The sequence below is a fragment of the Macrobrachium nipponense genome, chromosome 37 (genome assembly GCF_015104395.2).
Source record: "Macrobrachium nipponense isolate FS-2020 chromosome 37, ASM1510439v2, whole genome shotgun sequence".
NCBI lineage: Eukaryota > Metazoa > Arthropoda > Malacostraca > Decapoda > Palaemonidae > Macrobrachium > Macrobrachium nipponense.
Genome location: NC_061097.1, coordinates 14,010,365 through 14,036,142, shown reverse-complemented (window position 1 = coordinate 14,036,142; position 25,778 = coordinate 14,010,365). Strand labels below are relative to the sequence as shown.

The 25,778-nt window shown below is 37.1% G+C and overlaps 1 protein-coding gene across 1 annotated transcript in view; it reads right to left on the bottom strand.

The window, feature by feature from the left end:
- The window catches only part of LOC135209032 (low-density lipoprotein receptor-related protein 6-like), a 94,329-nt gene that overhangs the window by 45,098 nt on the left and 23,453 nt on the right, over positions 1-25,778 (bottom strand). The window contains exons 2-8 of the mRNA XM_064241575.1: positions 8,225-8,313; positions 6,826-6,957; positions 6,240-6,430; positions 5,740-5,950; positions 3,851-3,961; positions 3,214-3,427; positions 2,811-2,974 (exon numbers count right to left, since the gene is read on the bottom strand). Of these exons, the coding sequence (XP_064097645.1) occupies positions 2,811-2,974; positions 3,214-3,427; positions 3,851-3,961; positions 5,740-5,950; positions 6,240-6,430; positions 6,826-6,957; positions 8,225-8,313 (1,112 nt within the window). The remainder of the gene's footprint in view (positions 1-2,810; positions 2,975-3,213; positions 3,428-3,850; positions 3,962-5,739; positions 5,951-6,239; positions 6,431-6,825; positions 6,958-8,224; positions 8,314-25,778) is intronic.

The window sequence follows — 25,778 nt, the reverse complement described above, 5'->3', positions numbered from 1 at the left end:
CTCGCGAACGAGAAGCGGCCGAGACGGAACCTGGTTTAGCGGCAGAACCGCTAGCACCAGGTGAGGACGCACCAGCCGAGGCTGGTGCACCTCTGGTCCCCGTCGACTTCTTCTTTGCAGAAGAAGCGACGGGCCCCGTTCCCGAAGGAACAGGAGGACCAGCAGAAGAGCTCCCCAGCTCGCCTGAGCGAGCCGGGCCCTTAGAAGATCCCGAAGGAGTCTTCTTAGGGGGGGAGGAGGCAACCTTCTTCTTCTTCGGCTGTTTGGCCTTAGAAGTCGAAGGGGAAGGAGAGGCAGCAGACGACGAAGAAGACGACGAAGATGACGACGACACCTTCTTCCTCTTCCTCTTCTTCTTCGCCAGGCTCCGCAGGACAGACGTCAGGTCTTCCATCCAGGAGGGAGCCGGGGCAGTTGCCGAAGCAACAGGGCCCGACTGCACCTGTCCGGAAAGACCTGAGACTGTGACAGCACCACCAACAGCAGGAACAACAGGAACAGCAGGAACGGCAGGAACATCTGAAAGTGAATGAGCAGCCGGCACCTGATCTGAAAGGGAATGAGCGGCTGGGACAGCAACAGGTACGGCAGGCACGGCAGGTACCACAGGAGAGCCAGGCGTCCTGTCGGCAGCTACCGTCATCCTCGGCACTGGCGGCAGGTCCAGGGGGTTGGGGCAGCGGAAGTCCGGGGTCGGCAATACAAAGAACCCAGGTGGCGGTGGCACCGTCCTCTTTGGCACGGCAGGAATTGGTTCTGGATTGCAGCCGTGGGTGTTACCGACATGACATGTGGTGTGTACACCAGGTGCGGTGGCATCTCATATGCTGGTGTCGAGATTGTGGTTGTTGTAGTGGTTACCGTACCATGAGTGACCACTGCCGACCTCGCCAACCGCTGAATCAACCCCTGTATGCTCGGCACTCCCTGCAGTCCCAGCGACTCCCACACCTGTCCCAGGTCGTCCTTCGCTGATGGCACACCTGCGGAAGCAACAGTCGCTGGACGTCCGGGTAGCAGGCGCCCTCCTCCACACTCGACGGATCGAGAGAGGAGAAGGACTCCGCTACCCCCCCCGCAGGGGAAGGCGCGAATCGTGGGGGCTGGTCGGGGGGCAGGAAAGAGGACGAAGTGTCCGTTACCAAAGGAGTCACTGGACTTTCCGATGACTTCTTGGGCGGCCTAAGTCTCTTCCTGCCCTCGTACAGCACCCACTGCGCCTCGGACCAATGCATACACGTTACAGAGGGCTCGTTGCGGGAGCACTCTCGCCCCCGACAACGAGTACAACCTCGTGAGGATCTACATCTACATCCAAGGTCGTCTCCCACGGATGTAGCACCTGCGGTAACATAGATAGATTAGTAAGAGGGGTTCCCTCACGCACGGGGGGAAGACATGCCCCACCCCGAACGCAAGGAAGACCCCAAATACAAAATACAATGAAGAAGCTGAGCGGGGGGCAGGAAGGAAGACGAAGAATCGGATACCAAGGGAGTCGCGGGAGAGCTTTCCGACGACTTCCTGGCAGACCTTCGCTTCCCCTACCCCCGCACAGCAGTGAAAAGTAATATGAAAATGAAACAGAATACTGCCCTTGCGATTCACTTCATAGAACTTAAGGAGAAAAGATCAATTCCCGGGTAGAACGGAAACTTGATCCAATAATATGATGCTATCATAAAATATATATGAAAATGAAACAGAATACTGCACTTGCGATTCATTTTCACATAAAAAAATCGTAAGGATCAATTCCCGGGTAAGAACGAAAATTGATCCAAATAAAATTTCATGCAAATAAATAAATGAAAATGAAAAGAATATTGCAATTGCGAATCCACTTTCATTGCATTCTATTATACAAAATTAAAAGGCTCGTGCCGAGCACAATCACACTCTCGGTAACGAACGCACAGGGCAAAAATATAATGAAAAGAGTACTTACATTTTTCAATTACACACTTTCGCCCAAATACATGACTCGGCGCGAGCGCGCCCGCCCTCGGCACCGAGACATAATTCAAGGGTTCAATTGATGAAAAGAGAGGAAATCGCCGCATCTACGGCGATAACTCCATGTTGGTTCATAATTAAGTAATGAAAATGAAAACAGTGTACTTACAGTTTCATTTTCAAGTCAAACAAACCATTAGTAGAAAACACAATATAAACAAAGCATACGACGATGAAGCGGGCAGAGAGCGATGACGAACACGTCCTTCACACCCGCGGCCGAAAGCAAAAGTGATTTGTTTACCTCCCAGTCGCGCGGCGCGCGACGATCGGACAAGCAGTTAACTACCGTTCTCCCCTTGTTCGAAGCTTACGACCGTTCCAGCTGCCGCTAGCTACTTCCTATTGTTAAAGGACCGAGGGTTTGTATTACGTATCGGAACAAAGTTACTTTCTTCAGAAACAATGGTGAAAATTGGAAAAAGGTGAAATGGAAGAAGTTGAGGATGCTAGGCACAAAGAGACCAAATGGAATAGATGAATGATACAATGAAAGTAGCAATGCAACTGTATTGAGGGAAAGCTATGTCCATTGGAACTACATGGAATGCATGCATGAGGCACACAGTATGTGGTACCACCAAATATCATGACAGTGTTTAACTTTTCCTATTCTAATGCTATCTTCATTGAAGAACCCTTTGGACAACCTATGACAGATGTAATTTTTTACTACCATCAACCTTATCACAATATAACACTTACACAGAGGGGCAACTGCAGTCTAAGTAAACAATGTAATTGAGTCAAAGGAAAAATAAAATATATACATGGAAAAGTCCCAAGCATTATACCTCATCATCAGTCCAGTAAACAAAACCATCAATGGGATCATAATCTACTGCAATGGCATGTTTCACCCCTGATACTGGCATTACCACAGCAGTGTGATCCGGAGTATCTAAAGAAATGCGACGTAGGTCTGTCCGTCGAGCTAATATCAACATTTCTTCCGGACCTGAAAAAATTTTACATTAATGATAGTCACACATATATCTAAACACATATGACAATAAAAGCAAAAATCAGACAACAAATTAAACTACAATCTAATACTCCTGACTAATTACTGAACTCAATGTAACAGATGGATATATGGTACAATGAATAGAGAATGTTCTTAACATATTTATAAGAACCCAAATATTTCCAAATTAAAAAGGAAAAACTTTCATAGAGATAATAAATTATGCTTACCATCAGAGCAGGTAAAATTGTCAATCAACTTGACTCCAGTTGGACATGCACAGGTGAACTCATTAGGTGCTGGAGCTGCTAAACAAAGATGACTGCAACCACCGTTCTTTTCTTGACAGGGTGTTTTCTTATATGGCTGACGAGCTTGATCGTACACATGTATATACATAGGAGACAAATTTGTCCCCAACTGCTTTTGTTCCTCACAAAGCCTCTGTCACAAGAGAAATTCATTATAGGTTCTTAAAAATGAATACCTCTAGTTTACATATACTGGATAGACATTACTATTATTATCATTATTAGTATTACTATTGTTGTCATTTATCATTAGTATATTACTGTTTTTATCATTATCAGACATTTTAATCAGAGCATGGAGTAAAAAGCACTTGAATCTCATCGGACTGGATTTTGAAATTAAAATCTTAAAGCTGGGCTCAAGTAAATTACTGAAACGCTACTGACCAAGGAACATTTTATTTTATTTTTTACAACTTTTTAACTAAAAAAGTAATTATAGCAAATTCATTCCGTCACAAAAAAAAAAATTCTACTTTACATTTCACTCAAGTTCAAGAACACAAATTAATCTAATAGTCCCATTTTGTAAAGCAACATAGTGCAACATGCCTACCTTGTCTCCAACATTGCAATAGTGGATTGCTCTGGTTTCCCAATCAGTCCAATAAAGTGTATGATTAAAATAAGTTAGAGCAAAAGGATGTGGTAACTTTCCCTGCACTACCTGCAACACAAAAAGCTTACTTAATAAATATGGTACAAGATTATTGTTCACTGTATCTTGCAATGACAGAAAATTGTTTTCTTTTTCTTTAAATCTTGAACCTAAAACTCATTATGAAGTCAACAGGCTATAACCCAAAAGAGCTACAAACAAAACTCAACCAGCAGAGAGACAAATTACAGGAAACCTTTCACAATGAGCACACAAAGATGCACCACTACTACCTAAAATATGTCATATATGCTTAATCCTCATTCAGGCTGAGCCAACTTCAACCTTTCAGTAACTATCAATATACTTCTAGGCCATGAGCTAAAATCTCTAAGGGTTCTTTAGTTCTTAACACTGCCAAGGAGTTGGAGACAGCCACAACTCTTGCCATTTCCTTGAAATAAATGACCTAATTGGTCTTTTCATATAAGAGTAGGGATGGGACATGAGTAGGGGTGAGACATGTTATTATTGCATAGTCATTATCTTCTTTCACTTTCCTGTCTATTACCTCATTACCACAAATCCCCATGAGAAGGAACCCAGAAAAAATGACAGTTCTGAGATGAAGTGAAATGTTAAAAATCTACTCCTGAGCTTCATGGACTCAAGAGTGAATGAAGCTTTTCAAACTTTCTGAAAATCTAATGCACTCCCAATGATGTCAACTCTGCTGTAAATAATGAGGCACCATCTGGTATTTTCTCGAGTCTCCAGCTTGGTTAATGGGGGCAGATTTAATTCTATGAAAGATGAACCTTACTTCACTGAAAACCACCAATAATACAGAACTCTAATTACTTCTAAAAAACATTGTTACAAGAATAGACTGTATGTATGTGATTTTTAAATCTATTAAGCACTTCCCAGGTCAATATTATAACAACTAATTCCTCGGAACTTTACTCAAGTCCAAGCATCCAAAAACCGAGTCCTTCTTTATTTTTCATGACTTCTGATATTTTGTAAGAAAAAAAAAGTGGCATGATATTTTCACCTGTGCTGAATTAAGCAATTCGAACAACTAGCAATAACCACAAAAAAAGACATTTTTAATTAATGATAAGAAATTAAAGACAGAGTTGGAGTAATTCAGAGCTTTGATAAATATTCTGTCTCTGAAAGGTTTCAATCGGTTAGTACAATTTGGTACACTGCTCCTGAGATATGAGGAGCAGGAGAAAATATGACTTTCATCTAAGCAGTGCATCATCACACTGCTTATCTTTACAGAATTGTAATTCTGTAATTCAATTTTTACTTTATTCATCTTAATTTTAAGCATCTAATAACTTTCATTTCAGGTGAATTTATTGTGCAAGTTACTGTAAGCATCTCTTTTTAGCTTTTCACATTTTAATTTACTTTCATTTCATTACGGCTTTCATTTTTCACTCAATATCTCAGTACAATCAGTTTGCAGTTTCTACTAAGCTGAGAAACTTGTTGAGTAAGACATAATTTTTTAGTTCTCTTAGCACCTGCACAGTTTTTTATGGCACATGACTTTTCATTCATTTCAAAATTTGTACGCAGCTGTTTTGAATTCAGTTAGGGTACACATGCCTTAAAATTGTCTCTACTCTTTATATGGGTTTTGTGAATCTGAGAAATTCGAAGTCTTGTCAATACTGTATTAATATTCTGCATATTGCTTGCAGTTATTAATGATATGTACCATCAAGTGTACCTGGCCCTAAAGCAGTGAAAGGCTAAAAAAATAAAAAACTTAGATGCAGATTGGATTTACCAACAGAAGAAAATATAACTGCAAAACTTCCACTTACCAGGGTTCTGCTGTTTCCTTCAAAGTCTACAGAGGCAATGTAAGAGAGCCTGGCATCAGCCCAATAAATAACCTGTTGACCATAATCAACAGTCAACCCATTTGGCCAGTATATTTCTTTTGAAACAATAACCCATCTTGTGGTAGGATCACCATTCATTCCAGCCCTCTCGATTTTTGGATTTTCACCCCAGTCTGTCCAAAACATCAACCTAAAATGAAATTAATAAAAATGAAAACAAGAAATAAAATAACACTAAGATATGATATCACTTCTGATGAAAGATATCCATTAATCAATTTACTCAGGAATATTTTAGTAATAATAATAATAATAACTGAAAATAATTACGAATACAGTACATGGGTTTTCAATATTTAATCTTCACATCCATAAAATCAGAAGAGAGAGAGAGAGAGAGAGAGAGAGAGAGAGAGGTGAAAGGGGAGAGAGAGAGAGAGAGAGAGAGAGAGAGAGAGAGAGAGAGAGAATCAACTTACCCCTCTGAAGGAACTAAGGCTATGGCTCTTGGCTGATCCAGATCTTCCCAAAAGAGAACTCTACGTAGCTTGCTGTAAAGTTCAGCCACTTCAATTTTGTTAGTATCTGAATCGGTCCAGTAGAGTTTCTCCCCAAGCCAATCTACGGCCAGTCCATCAGGAGAGATGATACCTCTTGTAATCTTTATCACCTAAAAATGAAAATACATTGCACATGCCTATTGGTTTTGTGAAAAAACTGCACATAAATAAGATATTCCAAAGAAAATAATTTGGTAAATCAGACTTTAAATACATAAGAAAAAACACTAAAATAATATGCAGCATCTTTAAGTCATACACAAAGCTAGTAAAAATTTCAAAAAATCACATTTTGTATGAACAAAATATGACTCCTAAACAAAAGTATAATAGTACCTCTTCACCAATACTTATTGCGTTATGTTAATATGAAGATACAAAACCTTAGCCCTTTCCAAAAAAATATCAAACCTTACACAAAACTTAATCTGCAATACCCAGGATGAAACTTAAAAAAAGCAAACAGGCATAAAAAGATTCCAAGGTAATTTAGACTGAATCTTACCTCTCTATGATCCTTAGCTCCACCACCTGTTTTATTGATTTCCACACATTTGATAAGCTCATTGTCGATGTCGGTCCAGCATACAAGCTGTCCTTTATAATAATAATCAACTGACGCTGCATCTGTCACATCCTGAAATAAGTGTGTGATTTACCTACATTACCTGAAATTCTATACACAGTACATACCTGAACATGTACACTAATACAACCCTTAGACCTTAAGGAAACATCAGAAAATGATTAATTTTTATGTTATAATGAATAAAGATACCTGACCGTATTAAAAAGCATATTAGACATTTCACTCAATTAGTTCAAATAACTTTTTCAACAATCTTTGGCTTTTAACACCTATTCCCTAAAAATTTTACATATCCAGTTATGTGCATTTATCATTCCACAAAACAAACTGAAGGTATCAATATGAGAGAGAGAGAGAGAGAGAGAGAGAGAGAGACGATAGAGACAGACGAGAGAGAGAGGAGATGAGAGAGAGAGAGAGAGAGAGAGAGAGAGGGTAGGTACATTGGGAGAGGAGAATTTATTCCCACACTAATAATAGGGCATTACACAAGTGGACCTAACACTTCAAGTGTTCCCCCCATCAACAGGACTGGATTTTTACACAAATAAGATAACTACACGTATTAAAAAGCTTTATTCAGACTTGATATTATTCTTAACAAAATATTTTTAACACAAAAAAAAATCCTGAAAATAAAAGGATGCATAAACAATATCACTGGATCAATGATCTACTTAAACAGAAAATACCCCTGCTATGGCTTATAAATAATGCCTAATAACTTGACTTGCACTTATTCAGAAGTTTTCACTATTATGGTCATTAGTAACTGGTTTCAAATTTGTGAACTTTTCTACAATTCAATTATCATACAATAACTTTCAGGATTTTACGCAGGCATTCACAAACAGTTTTGTCAAGTGTGAATAAATAAATAAAAGCAATGCATATGTTCTTTGGCAGTAATGACAGGTACAACAATATGCATGAACTGCCTCTACTATTTACTTTTCTGCACATAAACTACACTTTTTTCCCACACATTAAATCTACCTAATTATTAGAGCAAAGAGTGTGCTGTCAATATAATACAAAAGTGATACCAGGTAACACCAAAATTCTTTCTAATAATATCAATGTCCAAAATTCTTTCTAATAATATCAATGTTATTATACAAACAAGAACTGTGTACTTTTAAACACACATCACTGTAAGGGTGGAAAAAAAGGAATAGAACTACAAACAGAAAACAGATATAGTATGGCGTCTTTTACTTCCAATCATGCCAATTAAAATGCCAAATACCCTCAACATAGACCACTGAAACCAGGATAGTTTTCCCTTTATCCATGACATAAAGATAGTACTAACCTTTACAATTACTTGCCGTGACTGCTTCTCATTCCCCACCTCTATTATGCGAATATCCTTGCGGTTGGCGAACAGGAGCTCTGGGTACCCTAAATAGAAAATAAATGCTACAGTATGGTACACAAAGATGAAAAATGTTCACATTTGTAATTAAAACAAATACAATGAATAGCATCTCTCATGCAAATTGTACGAAAAACTTTTACAAAACAAACTGCAAATCTGCAGTCCCTTTGAAAACAAAAGTTTTCAATAGTCAGTGAAATTCGGAAATGGAAGTATCAGGGCCAACAAAATCAGTAGCATTCTATCTAAGCATAACCACCTGTTTACTCTGAAGATATATAAGACACTGGGATCAGTTTTTACTCAAAATATGGAATACTTACTTGTACTACAGGTATTTGTTTTTAAGCACATCAAAATTTATCTAAATGAGTACTACAACAAACATTCAAACCCTCTACATGCATGAGACATCAGTACTCATACTGTAAAATATATAACTTTTCATTATATTATAACAATGCATACAGTGAACTCCAGACATTCGACTACTTTAATCAACTTATTTCTTTTTCACAATGAACAGTTTATTTTGTTGATAAGTTATATTCAAAGAGTCTTCCCCTTTAGATAGCAGAGTACAGAATTGTGGGGAATTTCATGTACAGGCAGTCCAGTCCCCGGGTTACAACGGGGGTTCCGTTCTTGAGATGCGTTGTAAGCCAAAAATCGTCATAAGCCGGAACATCGTCAAAAATACTAAGAAAACCTTACTTTTAATGCTTGGGGTGCATTAAAAACTATGTAAACTGCATTCTTATTGCATTTTTCATATAAAAAAAAACCTTCAAATATTGATTATTCTGCATTTTTGGTGTCATATTTCTTCTGCCAGATGAGCATTGTAGGCGTCGTAACCCCAGAAATAATTTCAGATGAATATAATTGAAAAGCGCCTTAACCTCGGAACGTTGTAAGCCGAACCCTTCGTAACCCGGGGACTGCCTGTATTCCCCAATAATGCTTCAGTCCACTCCAATACATCACTTGAAAAGAGGGGAGAGGATGGAAGGTGAACAAGAGAATGCTTCAAGTATAAATATTTTGTTGTGGCCAGAAAAAAACCAAAAATATTGTTCCTTTAACTTAACCAAAATATAAAAGGAAACCAGAAAGAGGTTGGTTTCACAATGCAAATCCCAAAATCAGGACAATTTGTGAATTGCAAAGTGAGTAAAATAGATTTTACTTCACTTTATATTTCCTAATTGAGCAATTAGGAAAAGCAATAGAACTCTTCTGATTTTTACTGGCTCTCTTGTCTAATTAACTGGTATCACCATATTTCCTTACAAAAATTACATCCTTTTCGAAAAATTAGTTTGCCAAAAATATGGACCAAACCTCATTTTTGCACTAGTAGTATTCAACTTCTTATTTTAACAATCATCTTGCACTTTTTATATAAATGGTTCTTGTTGCCTACCATGTATAGCTGCCCTCCCTCTTTCTTTTTCTACGTCAATATGGGCTTTTCACAGTTCTCTGTGGACACGCCCTTGTTTTCCATGCCACCTGCTCTCAAGGAACTTCAGTGTCAGTAACTGTCTTATGAGGCATAGTGTAGACTAGGCTTTAGCATTCAGGCCCATCTGACAACAGCTTCAAATTTATGTTCTATATATGGTACCTACTTGCATTCTAATATGTAACACAATACCATTTCAATATCAACATACATTATTTTGTTTGTATGGTGTTTTTACGTTGCATGGAACCAGTGGTTATTCAGCAACGGGACCAACGGCTTTACTTGACTTCCGAACCACGTCGAGAGTGAACTTCTATCACCAGAAATACACATCTCTAACCCCTCAGTGGAATGCCCGAGAATTGAACTCGCAGCCAACAAGGTGGCAGACCAAGACCATACCAATCACGTCACTGAGGCGCTATCAACATACAGTATTTATATTGTACCCCTAATAATGAAATCTTAACCTTATGTGGTACATATGCACAGCAAACAGGTTACAGCGATGGTACTGCTTTTCTGTTAGCCTAATTTACATTAAATATGCTCTCATTCAATATACAATGCGTATAACCAGGTTAAAAATCGTATGGAGACTTAAATATGAAGCGTAACTAACATGCACTAAGGCTCAATTTCTTGTTTGTATTCTTACTTTTCCCAAACGCTTGTATGTCTGTTTACTATGTTCTCCGTGACTGTAATCTGTCCTTTTCTCGGAAATCAGTCTCAACCAACCAGCTTACAGTTGGCTCTATAATCAGGAAACATGCCATAAGGCTGGCTTGATCCAAGCACCAATAGTGAAAAAATAAAAAAAGCAACACCCCAAGAATATCCTCGAGTAACATTCTCCAGAATAAAAAAAGATAACAAACATTAGCTATCTAGGCCAGCCTTCCAAATCGCCTGTTTATAGGGAGTCATATTTGAATGTTTCCAATAAGCTTGAAAAACTCCTGGGGTAACACATCGCTTGGAAATTGCTCTTTTTGATTAACATGTTGAAATAAATGCCCCTGGAATAAAGTGTGAAACTGTTTGTTTTGCTGAGACAACACGTTGGGCTTGAGCAGTCCAGCAGATAGCAGTTGCAGTCACCAGTAGATGTCTCGATAAGACTGTCTCTATAAAACGAGATCTCAGCCTAGACTTACATGATCTCAGTTCTTCCCATTCCCAAGTCTATCATTTCAGTTATGGTAAAAAGTGAGGTGTACTGTAAATTCTAGCCTAGGACACGACAATCGACACTGAGCTTATTTCAACTTCTTAAACTGTTTCATCACTACTGAACAGCCACTCTCAACGGTGACTCAACTTTCCCCTAGACGTTCGGTGGTTTTCGTCAATAACAAAATATTGCACATTATTGATCATGATATACGTATAGGATCACTTTTAAGTCAAAATGATAACGTTGACTCAGGGCCACAATTCCGTAGGGATTCAAGTAAAAATGTTCAGCGATAATTTATGAGATGTATTATTTGAAATTGATAAAAATTATCACACAATTCCGAGTTCAAAAATATGCATATTTGCATTGAAAAGAAAACTAAATAAATGTGTCCTTTATTGCTTGACATGACTGAAAATAACTGAAAATTACTTTCAGCTTGACAGATATACTCTTGTTCACTATCCCAAACCGTAAATTCATGAATTTTACATTTAAGCATGCCCTTTTAAAAACCAGTCAATTTATGGTTCTGCTTCCTACAGCTCCTCAAGGATTTAATGAATAGAGTTACTAAAACCGAGTCCAAATTATACCTCATAAAACGTTGCCTTTGAATTAGGTGGCAATGAAAATGGGGATTAGTGCCCACGCTAACTGACTGCGCGACGTCAGAGAGAGAGAGAGAGAGAGAGAGAGAGAGAGAGAGAGAGAGAGAGAGAGAGAGAGAGAGAGAGAGAGAGAGAGCCATTTGTTGAAGAAAAATAAAAAATAATGTACGAAGCAAATAATCCTGATATATTTTTGGACAAAGTAACTTTTGAAACAACACCGAGTTTCGAATTTGTACTCTTAACGCCGTTAGTTGTACTTTTGACATTACTGCACAAGACAGACGGACTCCCATTCATCAGGTTCTGGCATTAGGGGAAACTTGAAACAATAACAAGAACACGTAATGTCGGAATACCAATTATATTAACATCTGCATCAGGTATGGAAGTACAATTGCCTCCCAAACTCCTTTCACTGTGCTATTCCACTTGAACGCTTCCTCTAATTATATTGGTCTTGTTTCAAGTTTGGTTTTATGTACAGCCCTCCACAGAGATGATTCCCTCTCTCGCGACCCCCGAGTATGTTTTTTTTTTAAAGCTGCTTATAAATTATATATTTTGTCTTTTAGTATTTTCTCATCAGTGTCGTAGCTCCTGCAGAATAGGAGTCTTTAGCTCTTTTTAAAATTTGCTTTCTTCATGTATATCTTCACTCCAGGCGATATTTATACTCTGTTTTTTTTTTTCTTTTTTTTCTGTTCATCCGCCTGTGGTGTTTTTGTATGGTAACACTGCGTCCCGGGCTTACATAATTACGCTATGTGTAAGTTTTAGATAAATAAAAGGATATCTAGGCGTACATTTACAACTGAAAAGTGTTTTAATAATTTACTGTGTGCGAATTACACCGATAATATTCGAAATAGGATATTATTATAATCGTTGAATGTAAGCTGAATTTAACTGTCTAAAGCCCAGGACGCAGTGTTACCATACAAAAACACCACAGGCGGATGGACAGACAGAAAAAAAAACAGAGTATAGTTGTATAGTCTTGTGAATCATATTCCAAATTTGTTTATACGAGCCGGATTTATAAATATTTCATTAATCAGACAACAGTCGAGTAAATTACAGTTTGTGGCCAAAATAATGAAACTTCTTTCTAAGCCAACCTTGTGGTCATATATAGGTTTATATGCTGTCGTGCAGGTCCTTGTTTACATGAGAGAGAGAGAGGCGAGAGAGAGAGAGAGAGAGAGAGAGAGAGAGAGAGAGAGAGAGAGAGATGCATACGAACAGGAAGACAGTAAATATTAATTACAATACACACCGCACCATATATACTATATAAATACATACAAACATGCATATATATATATATATATATATATATATATAATATATATATATATATATGCGAATACCACAGGAAAAAATACAGAATTTCTAACCAAGCGCTTTCTGTGTGTGTGTGTGTGCTACTGGTAATATTTACCTGATATATATATATATATATATATATATATATAATATATATATATATATATATATATATATATATATTTGTAAAGGCCACAATGCCCTCTTGACTTCTCAAATTCTTTGCTTTTTTTTTCTTCTTCTTCTTCTTTTTCGGATACGCTTGTCACTACAAAGCCTTGAGCTCCAATTTCATAGAAATTTGAAGTTGTCACGATGTTAGCGGCAAACGAACCCGCGATACCATAATCTAGACCGGAGATGGTGGCGCAAGCCAGCCAAAGTATACTACAACAAAATTAGAATGGATTGAGTGCAAACAAATGAAGCATATCTGGCGGATGGGCAGTACGCTAGTGGGCAAAAGCGAATATGGCAGACTACGTTCTCACCTAATTTAACTTCAAGTGTTTTGTGCACACTGTACACATGTACGAAAGGGTATGGTTTCTTTCTTGCTTTATACAATTTTATATGCATTCTCGTGTAGTGCTGTATTAATTCCTTAAAATGTGAAAACAATATTCTCAAAGTTGCTTATGCTTCAAGTTTTTCAGTCTGTTAATTTCACTTAGCATGAGAGAAAAAAACACTTCCTGGCAACAATAAATATTTAATATAAAATCAATATGATCTTGCTTTCCATGAAGGTTAGAATCCAGTAGTCTCAAACAACTTTCAGACGAGGGCAAGCTGTCTGTGTCATTGCAGTCTTAAGAGTGGAATGGTCTCTGAAACTCTGAAATTCATTGGTCCTTTATCGCGATCCATTTTCTGTGAATCCCAACTGTTGCTCCTGTGAAGTCTATCGTTATTTTTTGCCTAAAAACATGGAATTACACTTTTCTGTATTTATTGTTAGTACGTGGTGGAATAAGTTTTAAATGTTCTACGTAGTGAAATCGCCTGCATTTTGAGCAGTCTCCCGAAAACGATGTCAACGAAAATATGTAAATCTGAATATTTCAATCCAAAAATGGTTTTTTGCTCTTAATATTTTGCATAAGATTATATTATTTCATAAAGACCACCTTCCAATTGAAAGATAGGACGAATTAGATACGTATGGGTGCAAACTTTTGTCCATGTGTTGGTAGTGGCGGGAAAATATTATTGGAAAGTCGCTCTTGCAATGGTTGGCAGACGAAAATAGTGTAGATAGGTGGTAGGGCTATTGTTTGGGTCTTTTGAACTTAGTGATAATATGACTCATTTACTGAGCAAGTGCTCTGCCTTATACCTCCTGAGCAATTTATTTCTCCTTTCCTTGTCACTTGCACTGGGAATACGATGCCAGGATAATAGGCTTCCCTTTCCCCCAGCTATTCGTGCATCCCAGAACAACACACGACTGAACCATTAATCAGAAACAAGGCTCAGGTTAACTTGAATGGTCAACGTTCGTCTGATACAGTAGTGAAGCGGAAAGGCTTTTTTTAAAAAGCCCACCAGCAGTGTTATTGTTTGGGAAAGACGTGTTGATGACGTCACATTGATGACTCTCCATCGTCACATTGATGACTCTCCATCGTCACATCTCTTTTAGCCCTGAAGATGTAACAACATCGTCGCATCTCTTTTAGCCTTGAAGATGTAAGGATGTTGTTAAGAAATGTGTCGGCTGATAAATGTCGTAACCCTGTTTTGATATATCGGGAAAAAAACTTCATCAGAAAACTGTTTCTAAACGCATTTTCTTGCGTCTAACTGAATATGTATTAGTTTAAATTCAAGTATGAATATACTCTATGTAAAACACCACTTCAGAAATACCGTGGAAATGTTTAAGCGATATCTGAAGGTGTTTGCGTTTGCTTATTACAACGATTTGCTGAAAATCTGGGTATCATAAATATTTACTCAGCGAGTTAGGCTGACCACTGGGAGTCGAGGGGTTGTTTACTAAGGGTAACAGTTCGAGGGTTAAATTTCACCGATTCTCCAGAGCTAGTGAATAAATTTACCCATCTGGCAACGATTTTTTTGTATCTTTACCTCTGGCAATACTTGGCTTTCACAAGATGCATTTTTACAGTAAACTGCAATTTTCCTATAAAAAGAACATGAAGTCTTTAATTTGGATACTCTTCGGCGTGAAATGGTTCAATGCAATCACTAAAGCTGTTATAAGGTCATTCATACTCTATATATGAGGATGATTTCCTACTTGATGACAGCTGTTAACAAAACAATGATTTCCATACCATTTCAGGAGCTTGTATGTACGCGTTTCGTAAGTAGCGTCTTTATCTCATGCTGTACAGTCCAAAGCCGAACATTCTTAAACCAGGGTAAAATTGCTGATTAACAGGTTAAGTTTTCAAGGGAAATTATATCTTATTTGCCGTGTCATACATTATTCGACTACACTGCGTCTTATTTCCTAATTTCCCCATAGAAATACAAATATGAAATCTAAGAGTAGAATGTGCTGGCAGTGTTACAAATGTTTTCACAATTCCCATTTAATCCTGGCAGGCCATTGTATTTGAAGACATGAATGGAGGAGGGTTATATGAAATTCAAACTAAGTCAACATATAATTGATTCCATCCGAAATGCCGGTAGCGTTAAGCCTAAAGTTCTCGAAACGTCTAGCATAACGCTCGAGATGACGTCATATTAAAGCGCGTACCCTACTGCTTAAACCGATTCGGATTCGACATATTATTATTCTCTTTACGCCGTCCAAAATCAGGGCTGCAATGTACTTAACATGCCATATAAATAATAATAATAATAATAATAATAATAATAATAATAATAATAATAATAATAATAATAATAATAATATCTTGGCAAAAAAAAAAACTCCTTTAAACATATGTTATAAAAATGGCTGTTTAGCGAATTAATTTTACGACAATTTTTCTAATCTTATTAATCGACTGACCAATAAGACGTCATCCAGCCTTCCTGTATTTGTGTTTGTTTGTATGGTGTTTTTACGTTGCATGGAACCAAGGCCAATAATAGTGGTTATTCAGCAACGGGACCAATGGCTTCACGTGACTTCCGAACCACGTCGAGAGTGGACTTCTGTCACCAGAAATGCACATCTCTTACCCCTCAATGGAATGCCCAAGAATCTAACTCGCGGCCACCGAGGTGCAGGCCAAGACCATACCGATCACACCACTGAGGCGCTTTTATGTATACCGGTATACAATATACCGGATGTATAGCAGTTGACGAACCATGCACGAACACGGACTCTGATATATTACCATATCATTTCTATTAAATACCAATATGAATATTGGCCAGTTATCAAATAATATTGCTGAGGCAGAAAAGCGATTACTAAGAAGAATAGGAAATTTGTCATATAATAATAATAATAATAATAATAATAATAATAATAATAATAATAATAATAATAATAATAATAATAATAATAATAATTTTCAGCACGAGGCCATACATGGAATATACGAAGTAGAAACTTTACAACAGATACAAGAGTTAGTGATAAAAATAATAGGCAATATCCACACAGTTGCTGAAGTAGTAGAAAAATAGTAATTCCATTATTGGTATTATTGTTGAGAATAGAAAAAATAGTAACAAAAGCATAATAAAAAATTATAGCAACTAAAAGCGTACAAACTAATTTCCTGCTGGGGACCTTTAAGTGGAGTCAGGCCCAGAGGGCTAAACACGTAAAAAATAAGCAATATCAATGACAATAAAGTTAAAGAGAAGTAATCATATTAACAAACTTTGTGATACTATAAAAAAACACCATCAGTAATAATTAATAGTAATAAAGTAATGACTATAATAGTAGCAGAATGCGTATGACAATTTAGTGAGTTGCACAGACAAGAGTAAGCGAAGAATACGCAGCACTTCTATGGTACTACAGACGTCTCATTACGGTCCCCATCTTTCCCATAATTTTGATCTTGCCTCACTACTTAGGATGCAACGAATGACCAAATTGCTGCTGTTTCTCCGGGTGATCAGACTGGGCATTGTTCGCCTGACAATGAATTTTAGATTACCCGCGGTTTTCTATCAACAACTGTGTCGCAGAGTGATATCAGGTGTATTGGCGAGACAGACGTCTCAAAAGGTCATTGTGTACCACGGTGATACGTCTCATGGTTTCTCGCGTAGTTCACCCAAAGGGAACACCCAAGGTCCTATAAATATATTGTAAGCATATCTAAAAGATGGGAACAGCCATATATATGCTTTAGCAGTACGAGAGGAAAAGCAGCCGTTTCGTGTCTCGGTGACAAAAGGCAATACTCCTTGCTATCAGGTTGCCGATTGGACTTTGTTTACGACGCCTGTTCTATGTCTGCCGTATCTTTTAGGTCGTCCGTGATAATGTGGCCCAAATACGGAAATTCACGCATGAATTCCAGCCGATAATTTCCGAGGAAAATTTGGGATTCTGCAATATGCTTAAGCGATCTAGGGAGCAGTGATATGCATTGGGTCTTGGTTTCGTTGTATAGGATAACAAATTCCTCGGCATATTGGCGGCAAGTGTCGATTATTCGCTGGAGACATTGCAATGATGGGGGGATCAGAACCATTTCGTCGGTGTGACAGAGGTTGTTTATTGTTGTTTAGTGGATAGAGAGCATCCGATTGGAAGTTCAGTTACGCATTCAGGGCATCTGTGTACGATCCCCTAGGAGCCGGTTTAGGGTCCCGAAGTTGTACGACAATACATTACCACATTTGACACAAATGCTGTGGGAGAGACAGCAATATACAATGCCAATTAAATATGGAGGTGTGTATCTTTTGTACAGTGATGCTCAAATCTCATGCAACATGACTCCATAGGATTTCGTTCAAAATTCACTAACTGGCAACCTAGCATACTCCATATTTATCTTTTATTTCAATGCGAAAACGCGAGTATCGCATACACTAAGGCCATAATATGTTTCATAAGAGTGAAATCTGTCATATATTTAAAATTGTAAGAAAATGTCACGTGTAGCCAAATTTCAGAAAAACCCTTACGAAACATTTTCAAAACTTTCGTTCACTCATTGCTGAAGCATTTGACCAAAACGAAGTCGCAATCAAACTTCAGTTCAAATGTTAAATAAATAAAAAAAAGAACGAAAAAAATTGTCGTAACATTAATAATGCTTCCAAAGCAAACATAAAATTTGAAATAGTCCTATTTGATTGCTTTTACCCTCAACGCTGAAAAAATGTAAATATGTATATACAAAAGTAGAATGCGCCCACCGATATCAACGTGAGAGGGGAGCATGTGTGACGTATCAGTGTCGGTGCAACAACAACCACCTGGTATATGAGTAGGTCTACAATGAGTAGCGACCATTAAATTATCTTGAAAACATTTACTTTATGTGTTAAAGGAATATTTGGATTTTCATACATAATTATTTGTTATCTTTCTTAAATATTTCAAAACTGATAGCATACTAGCAAATATTCGCCTATTTGTCAAAGCCAAGATACTATTCCTAGGCCTAGGTGATAGATTTCTTTACTTTACACTTAACATTCACATCTCTATATTAACAATTTCTGGCCAGAAAGCAAATGAGGTTATCTACACATTCTTGCACTTCAAGTTACCTTATGAAAGAATAAATTATACACCAAAAGCGAGCAGAAGGACTTTTAAGAAAATAATATTGTAAACCAGTTGAAAAACAAGTGTTACATATGCCTTGATATTAATACTTATGATATTTCGATTAATAACCATCTTCTCCATATAACCAAAATCACCATCATCTTTTATTCCTCAAAGAACAGGTAATCTCTACAAATAAAAACATTAGTAAAGATTGCATCTCAGAAAGTTTAGATTATTTTTCTAGGCCTATAAATCATTTTGCAACATACAGGCAGCTTAAACAGCCTGAAACTTCAACATTCAAAGAAAATTGGTTGTAATTCATATTCCTCAAAGAACAGGTGATCTCTACAAATAAATTCATTAGTAACAGATTACATCTCAGATGGCTTCGATTATTTTTTTAGGCCTATAAAACATTTTCCAACATACAGGCAGCTTAAACGCAGCCGAAATCTTCAACATTCAAATAAAACTTGTTTTAATTCATATTCTTACATTGAAAGTTGTTATGACTGTTGAGCTTATTAGGTCTACTGTCATAATGCTGCAGACATGGTTATGTTGACCAGTCCGAGGAGCATGTTAAGTGTGCTTTCATTGTTGGCAACGCTAACCTTATCACACCACACTTGAACTGAGCAACGTAAAGATAAGAAAAATAACAAAATCAATTCAAATCACACAAATTAAGAATTATACCAATGCATAAAAGGGATCATATCTATTTAACCATAAGGAAAATAAGGCTAGCTGTGAATTCGCAAACTTTTCGACATGAATGACATTACAAATAAAAAAAGGAAAAAAAATAGCACTACTTGGCAATGTCACGTTGAGTCTGAGAATATGGACGATACAAAAAGAATCATGTCGCATGAGATTTGAGCCCCACTGTACAGCTTCGGGTAGTTTACCTGTCGAATGTTTTTCTCACATCTACAAAGCATAAGATTACGGAAGAGGTTGATAAGCCTAGTTCAGCGATTCTTTCAGGATGTATATGTAGATGTTGATCGAGTGGTTTGCTTTCAAAGCGAACTGGTTGTCTGTGGCATATATAATGGGGAGAAGTCTCACAAGAAAAACAGACGGCGACTCTAGTATCTTTGATGCAATTGTAGCAATGGCAATCGGGCAATAATGCCTGGGTCACCTGCATCATTTAGCTTGTTTTTGATTAATGGTATTAAGAGTAGGGAGTCAGGGAGAAACTGGGGAATTCCATATGCAACGCTCTATTTATTTTTTTTTTTTAATTTCCCGCACTTCAATAACTTTGTGATTTCACAACTACAAAGTAATTATCTAAACACCGAGACGATTTATTACGACAAAGATTGTCACTGCCCTACTAAACAAGCTCGGTGTACCGAAGTTGGCAGAACAGCCAATGCTTAGTAATCCCCTCAATTCTGTGCTCGCAGTGGTCATACAGATTTTTTTCAAGTATTCACATATGAACTGCAAATTAAGTTTCATATATCTGAAATTTTACGCTTCATTGGTTATGGACATGTCAAAATATCTTTGACTACTGACATGCCAGCTAATTTGCTCAAGGATTTATATAAATTTCAAATTACTTGCTCTTTATAGAATAACAAGGCGACTCTTAAATCTCTGAAAGGATCTAATTATATCGAGAAAATATTTATTTTACTTTATAGTATCAATAGCAAGGCTCATGCAACTAGATTCCTTCATCTAAGAAAGGTTATTTCCTTGAAAGTCCTCCTGGTTGATTTGTGTGGTAGAAATTTATAACTTGAAGTGCAGGAATCCGTGGCGAACGTCTTGTGCTTTTCCGCCAGAAACTGTTAGTATAGAAACGTCGCAGCGTTGCCGCCTTGACCACACTCAGTGTGGGTAAAAATGACAAAACGTCAGTGTTGCCAGTGAAATTGCATCCACTTTTTGTCTCCATAAATGTCTACCAGTAGGAGATGAAAATTCGATTTGACTTTACGATTTTTTTTAATTTTTATTATCTAAGGATTGAATTTTAAAGAACTGCATTTTGTATATATTGTTTATAATTTTTTTCAGTATCAAAGCTTAATTATAAAAATTTAGAGCAAAGTTATGTGTTTTTTTTTTTTTACCAAGACAGGTGTAGTCGTCAGTCAGTGTGGCCAGACCGAAATAAAAATAAAAAACACAAAACGGCAACACTGGTAACATGCATGGTAAATGGCATGTATTTTTTAAAAACAAACCACCACGTCCACTACGAAAGACAATACTGGTATAATCAAAATGCGTATTTTTCATATGAATATTACTTTTGCAGCTAGATAAAGGGTACTATTCTACTTTTAAAAATACATTCCAGCAACAAATGCATAAATATTACCAAGATCAGTTAACTCTTCAATATGTACAAATGAAAGCATTTGCAGCAACACAATACCTGAAAAACATACGTTCGAATATCTGACACAATAATAGTCTAAATAATTCTATACAGTTGGAAATGACGTGACTGACACTGCCTGAGATCATAAACTGGTTTTCCGACTTCTGAATTTGTGGCTGTGCCTTTAAGACAACTCCATAACCGAGTGATTTGCACCGATAAAAACCAGACAGGCAATCTGAAATTGATAAGCTTCATGAATATGGCATGAATTTGAAATGTAGTGCAATATGGCCCGATTGTAATTTCAAACTTCAGTTAAGAAGCGGATTAGATCCTAGGCTAGGCTTAGCCCAATATACTGGGTCTGGACCTTGGCCTAGCCTACAAAACCACGCAGTTGCATTGCCAGTGCCACTTTTCAAGGTCACGCCACCAGTTCATGTCGGTGAATGTGTTCAAGTTAATCATTTTGCGACATTAAATCAAACTGCATTTTAAGCATGGCACTTTTCATTCAATGTTTATTAAAAAAAATTCATAGTTGATATTTTTCTTGGATATCTCATTTAAAAACAATGTTATATAGAGTGAAGTTTGATCATTACATTCCTTGTTGAATGCATAGGCCGCAAATAGACGAAAATTTTATGTATGTTCCGCCCATTTTTTTGCCGGCATTTGGTTGTATGGAACACGTTATAGCCTCATTTTACAAAAGATAGATTTTCTCTTTAAAATTTAAATAGATATGGTGTACTTCGGGTCGCAACTAAATGACCTTTGAATGAATCCCACAAAATTATGTAACATCACTTTTGAGCACTATACAGAAATACTATATATAGTACATATTTTGGTGAATCATTATCCCAGTTGTTAAAAATAATATTCTATCCTTTCAACGATGTACTATATCAAGAACATTTTTTCAGATTCTTTATTCGTCCCTTAAATTTCAAGGACAAAAAGATGATCACGGATCAATTGTTAATGTGAGCGATCTATATTGAAACACATGAAAAAGTGACAAACAAGACATCATCCATCAATGGTACAAGTCTTAAATGCTATTATTAGGAAACAGAAACCTACCACCACGAGCTTTACCTAAAAGAGGTAAATCTCTGACAGAAGCAGACATCCACACTGGAGAACAGCTATGTAGACAATGAAGCGCAAATGACCTAAAACAGGTTGCAATGATTTTGAAAGGTGTAACAGGAGGAAAACCTCGCAGTTGCACGTGAAACCACTCTTGGGAGAGGGTGGAAAGTGACACAGAGGAAGAGATTATGAATGGAGGTACATTAAAAGGAATGAAGGGATTTCAGCCAGGGGCCAAAAGGGAGCTGCAAAGAACCTTACGTGATGTGGTGCACTGACGGCACTTCCCCCTTCCGGGGAAAAATATAACTAGGCAGACGTTCCACCCACAGTGGAAGTCAGTGTCTAGAGAAATATTCGACGTGAAACAGAAATGTCAGCGTTTTGTTGAGGAAAGGAACTACCTAATTCTGGCTTAATTGTTTATGCACTGACTTACGCCATTAACTTTTACAAGTGAGATGTTCCAGCCTTCTTTTAAAATTGACTTCATTCCAAATTCACCAAAATTACTTTATGATGGCAGCATCTGGTGAATCATCATATGCACATAATGACCCTCTGCTTATACAGAAATTTGAGACAAAAACAACCTTTTAGGTCAATCAAAAAGAAGAAAATTTACTACTACTCAGCTTCATCTCTAGTCTTGGTCCAGCTGAATAGTAGAGTGAACCAGCCACACAACATAAGAATGTGGTGCTACAAGGGAATGTTATTTCACTTTCTTTGTAAGGCCTCAAAATTTTTTTATAAAAACTGATAAAATTCTTAGAAATGCACAAGCTGGTTTTAGGAAAGACAGGAAGTTCACAAATCAAATATTTATGTTCAAATAAAGTATTGCGCTGCAATGAATGAAATTTAAAATCCTATAATGGCTTCTATTGATTAAGAGATGTGTAGTGGCCCTATAGTACCACATTTAATCTGGTAAAATTTCTTTGATACCTTTGCTATGATTTTTAATTTTAAATCACTAAGCTTTGCTTTCTTATTCCATACACTGCTGCAAAGGTCTAAATAGCATGCAACTTCCCTCTATTTGAATTCCAAATTTTATTTGGCCTGCCAATTATTAATACAGCTTTTGATCAGATAATTAAAATTATTAATAGTTGCAAAATATTACAAATAAATCTGCGAATATACAACAAAAATTAACGGTCCACCTGGTACTAGGGTGAAAAGACTGAGGGGACAACTGTGACTTCACAAACAAACCCAGCTTTACCTCAGCCATGACAGAGCTGTTATTCTTCAGAAATGCTTTATTAAGTAATTTGCCTGCATCTGGGCCAGGCCAGCAATTACTTAACCAAGGGCTGCAGGATGAAATACTAAAAGGGAAGGAGAGCCAGTTCCCATTCGTCTAATTTCAAATCATCCCTTAACCTCAGGTAAGAAGCTTTCCTGTTCAATGAAGACTGGGTAGCTACACAAGATGAGCTGCCATCTCATCCTGAGAAGAAATTGTCTAAAGTATTGTGGGCAACATCCTTACAGTAAAAGAGATAAAGGTAGCCTGGAAGAGGCACACATTGCCTGAATACTTGCGCCACAGAATAGTTCTTCTTGAATGCCAGGAAAAGAACACTCTCTACTTTATGGATTCTTGTCCAGGATGAAGAGTTGCCTCCATTGTCCAATGACCTGTACCCCACCTGATGACCCACAAAACCAGAAGAAAATCATAACCTTGCACACTTTATTATACCTGCCGATAATAGAGTCATTAAAACTTGGCACTAAGATGTCAAGTTCTGTACAGAGTACTGCAAACCTTTCATGGAGCACTAAAGCATCTCGTCTTGATACTCAATACATATTCCCCAAGGGAGAAGATAGAAAAGTTAAAAGTCCCAGAAGGGTTCTAAGTTTTCACCATAAACTCAAAATTGAACAAGAACAAGATATATCCTTGACCCTAGGTATTTAATTCCAAGTACAAGAGGCTGTAAAGCTCACTCACTTACTGTCTTCATTTTCATAGCTTATTATAAATTCTCCCAGGTTTCTGCTTGGTTTCCTAAGCAGAACTATTTTTCAATCCAGTTGTCTTCCTTCTCCCTTTTTTAGCAAGAGAATACAAGATCAATATATCATCTCTTCAGAGAATGCAAACTTCATCTATGAGTTGATTATACATCAAATGGATTTCATTTAGTTTTTAAAATGAGGATAACTTTGTCTGAAATCTTTAATATAAGGCTGTGAGCAATTCTCCTCATTATAAATCACATTTATTCAGCACCATTTCTTTAACCGTTTCACCTAAATTGTTTTATCCATTTCTTAATTTGTCTATGTTAATAAAGTACCATGATTATAACAAACTCCCTAAATGCTTCTCCAACATCAATTTTTATCAGGGTCACAACCCTGGTCTTTAGTTACCTCTTTAATCAATCTATTTTCTTAGGAACTTAGAGTGTCATGGTGCAACATTATTTTTTTTATACTCTCTTCTTTTCATGCCACTGCTCCTTTCTGCAATTATGCATATGAGGGAGCACCTAATACACTGCCCCACAAACTCCATGATTCTGTACTTCATATTTTCTAATTTACTCTTATCATATATATAAAATATTCTACAACTTACATGAAACAAAACACATGCACAAGTGTAGTGATGTCATGAACTGTACAGATAGAACAGACAATTAAACTAGTTGGCACAGATGTGAAGCAGAGTCTCAAAGTAAAAAGTTGTGAAGTTATGACACGCAGTTTAAATCCACAAACAAATGCAAAGCTTTGTTATAAATCATTTGAGAGCTATGTTTACACTGAAACACCATGTTCTATTACTGCTCTTCTTCATTTCCAAGCAACTCGTCTTCTTGTCTATACTACTTAGCATAACCCATGACATCACCACTGCATAAGTGTACACATGCAGCATTACATCATGTGCCCTAGTACATTCCTTCTTTACGTATTTGACAAGCACTAATGATCTTTCTTTCATGCGTTATCAGTCCCATTACAGATGTAAGATGGTAGTATGTTATTCCTTGAGGTTTCTTTCCCATTATCATCAGCAGTCATTCTTTGGTCTTGTACATGAAAGTTTCTCTCTAACTTCATGTCTAAAGCTAAAAAATTATACACTGCAGTGCCCTGTTGTGAGTGATTTAAGTTTTCAAAAACATGGTCCATTCTAAAACTGGTTAAATATTTTGCTGATAGTTTTTAATGGGATGCTGATGAATTTCATATTTGTTTTCATCATACACTTTTGGTTAACCTATACCTAACAAAACAGGAAATGGGGGAGGGAGATCATGTTTTTAGGGTCACTTTAAATTTGATAGGAGATTTATGGGAGCCTGAACTGGTTTAAACCACCATTTATAATGGAAATGAACAGCAAACATAAGTGAAAAATATACCGAAGTTTCTTCAGCGCAATCTAGTGTTCTGTACAGCATATAATGCTGTATAAAACTCTCAGCCATGGCCCAGTGGTGGGCTGTGGCTGTGTTGTTGGCACCTATAATAGTGCCAGACACACGATCATGGCTAACTTTAATCTTAAATAAATAAAAAACACTGAGGCTAGAGAGCTGCAATTTGGTATGTTTGGTGATTGGAGGGTGGATGATCAACATACCAATTTGCAGCCCTCTAACCTCAGATCTAAGGGCAGACAGACAGACAAATAACCATCTCAAAAGTTTTCTTTTACAGAACTAGAACTACATTTTATGTGTTATAAACAACAATTGAATTACATATG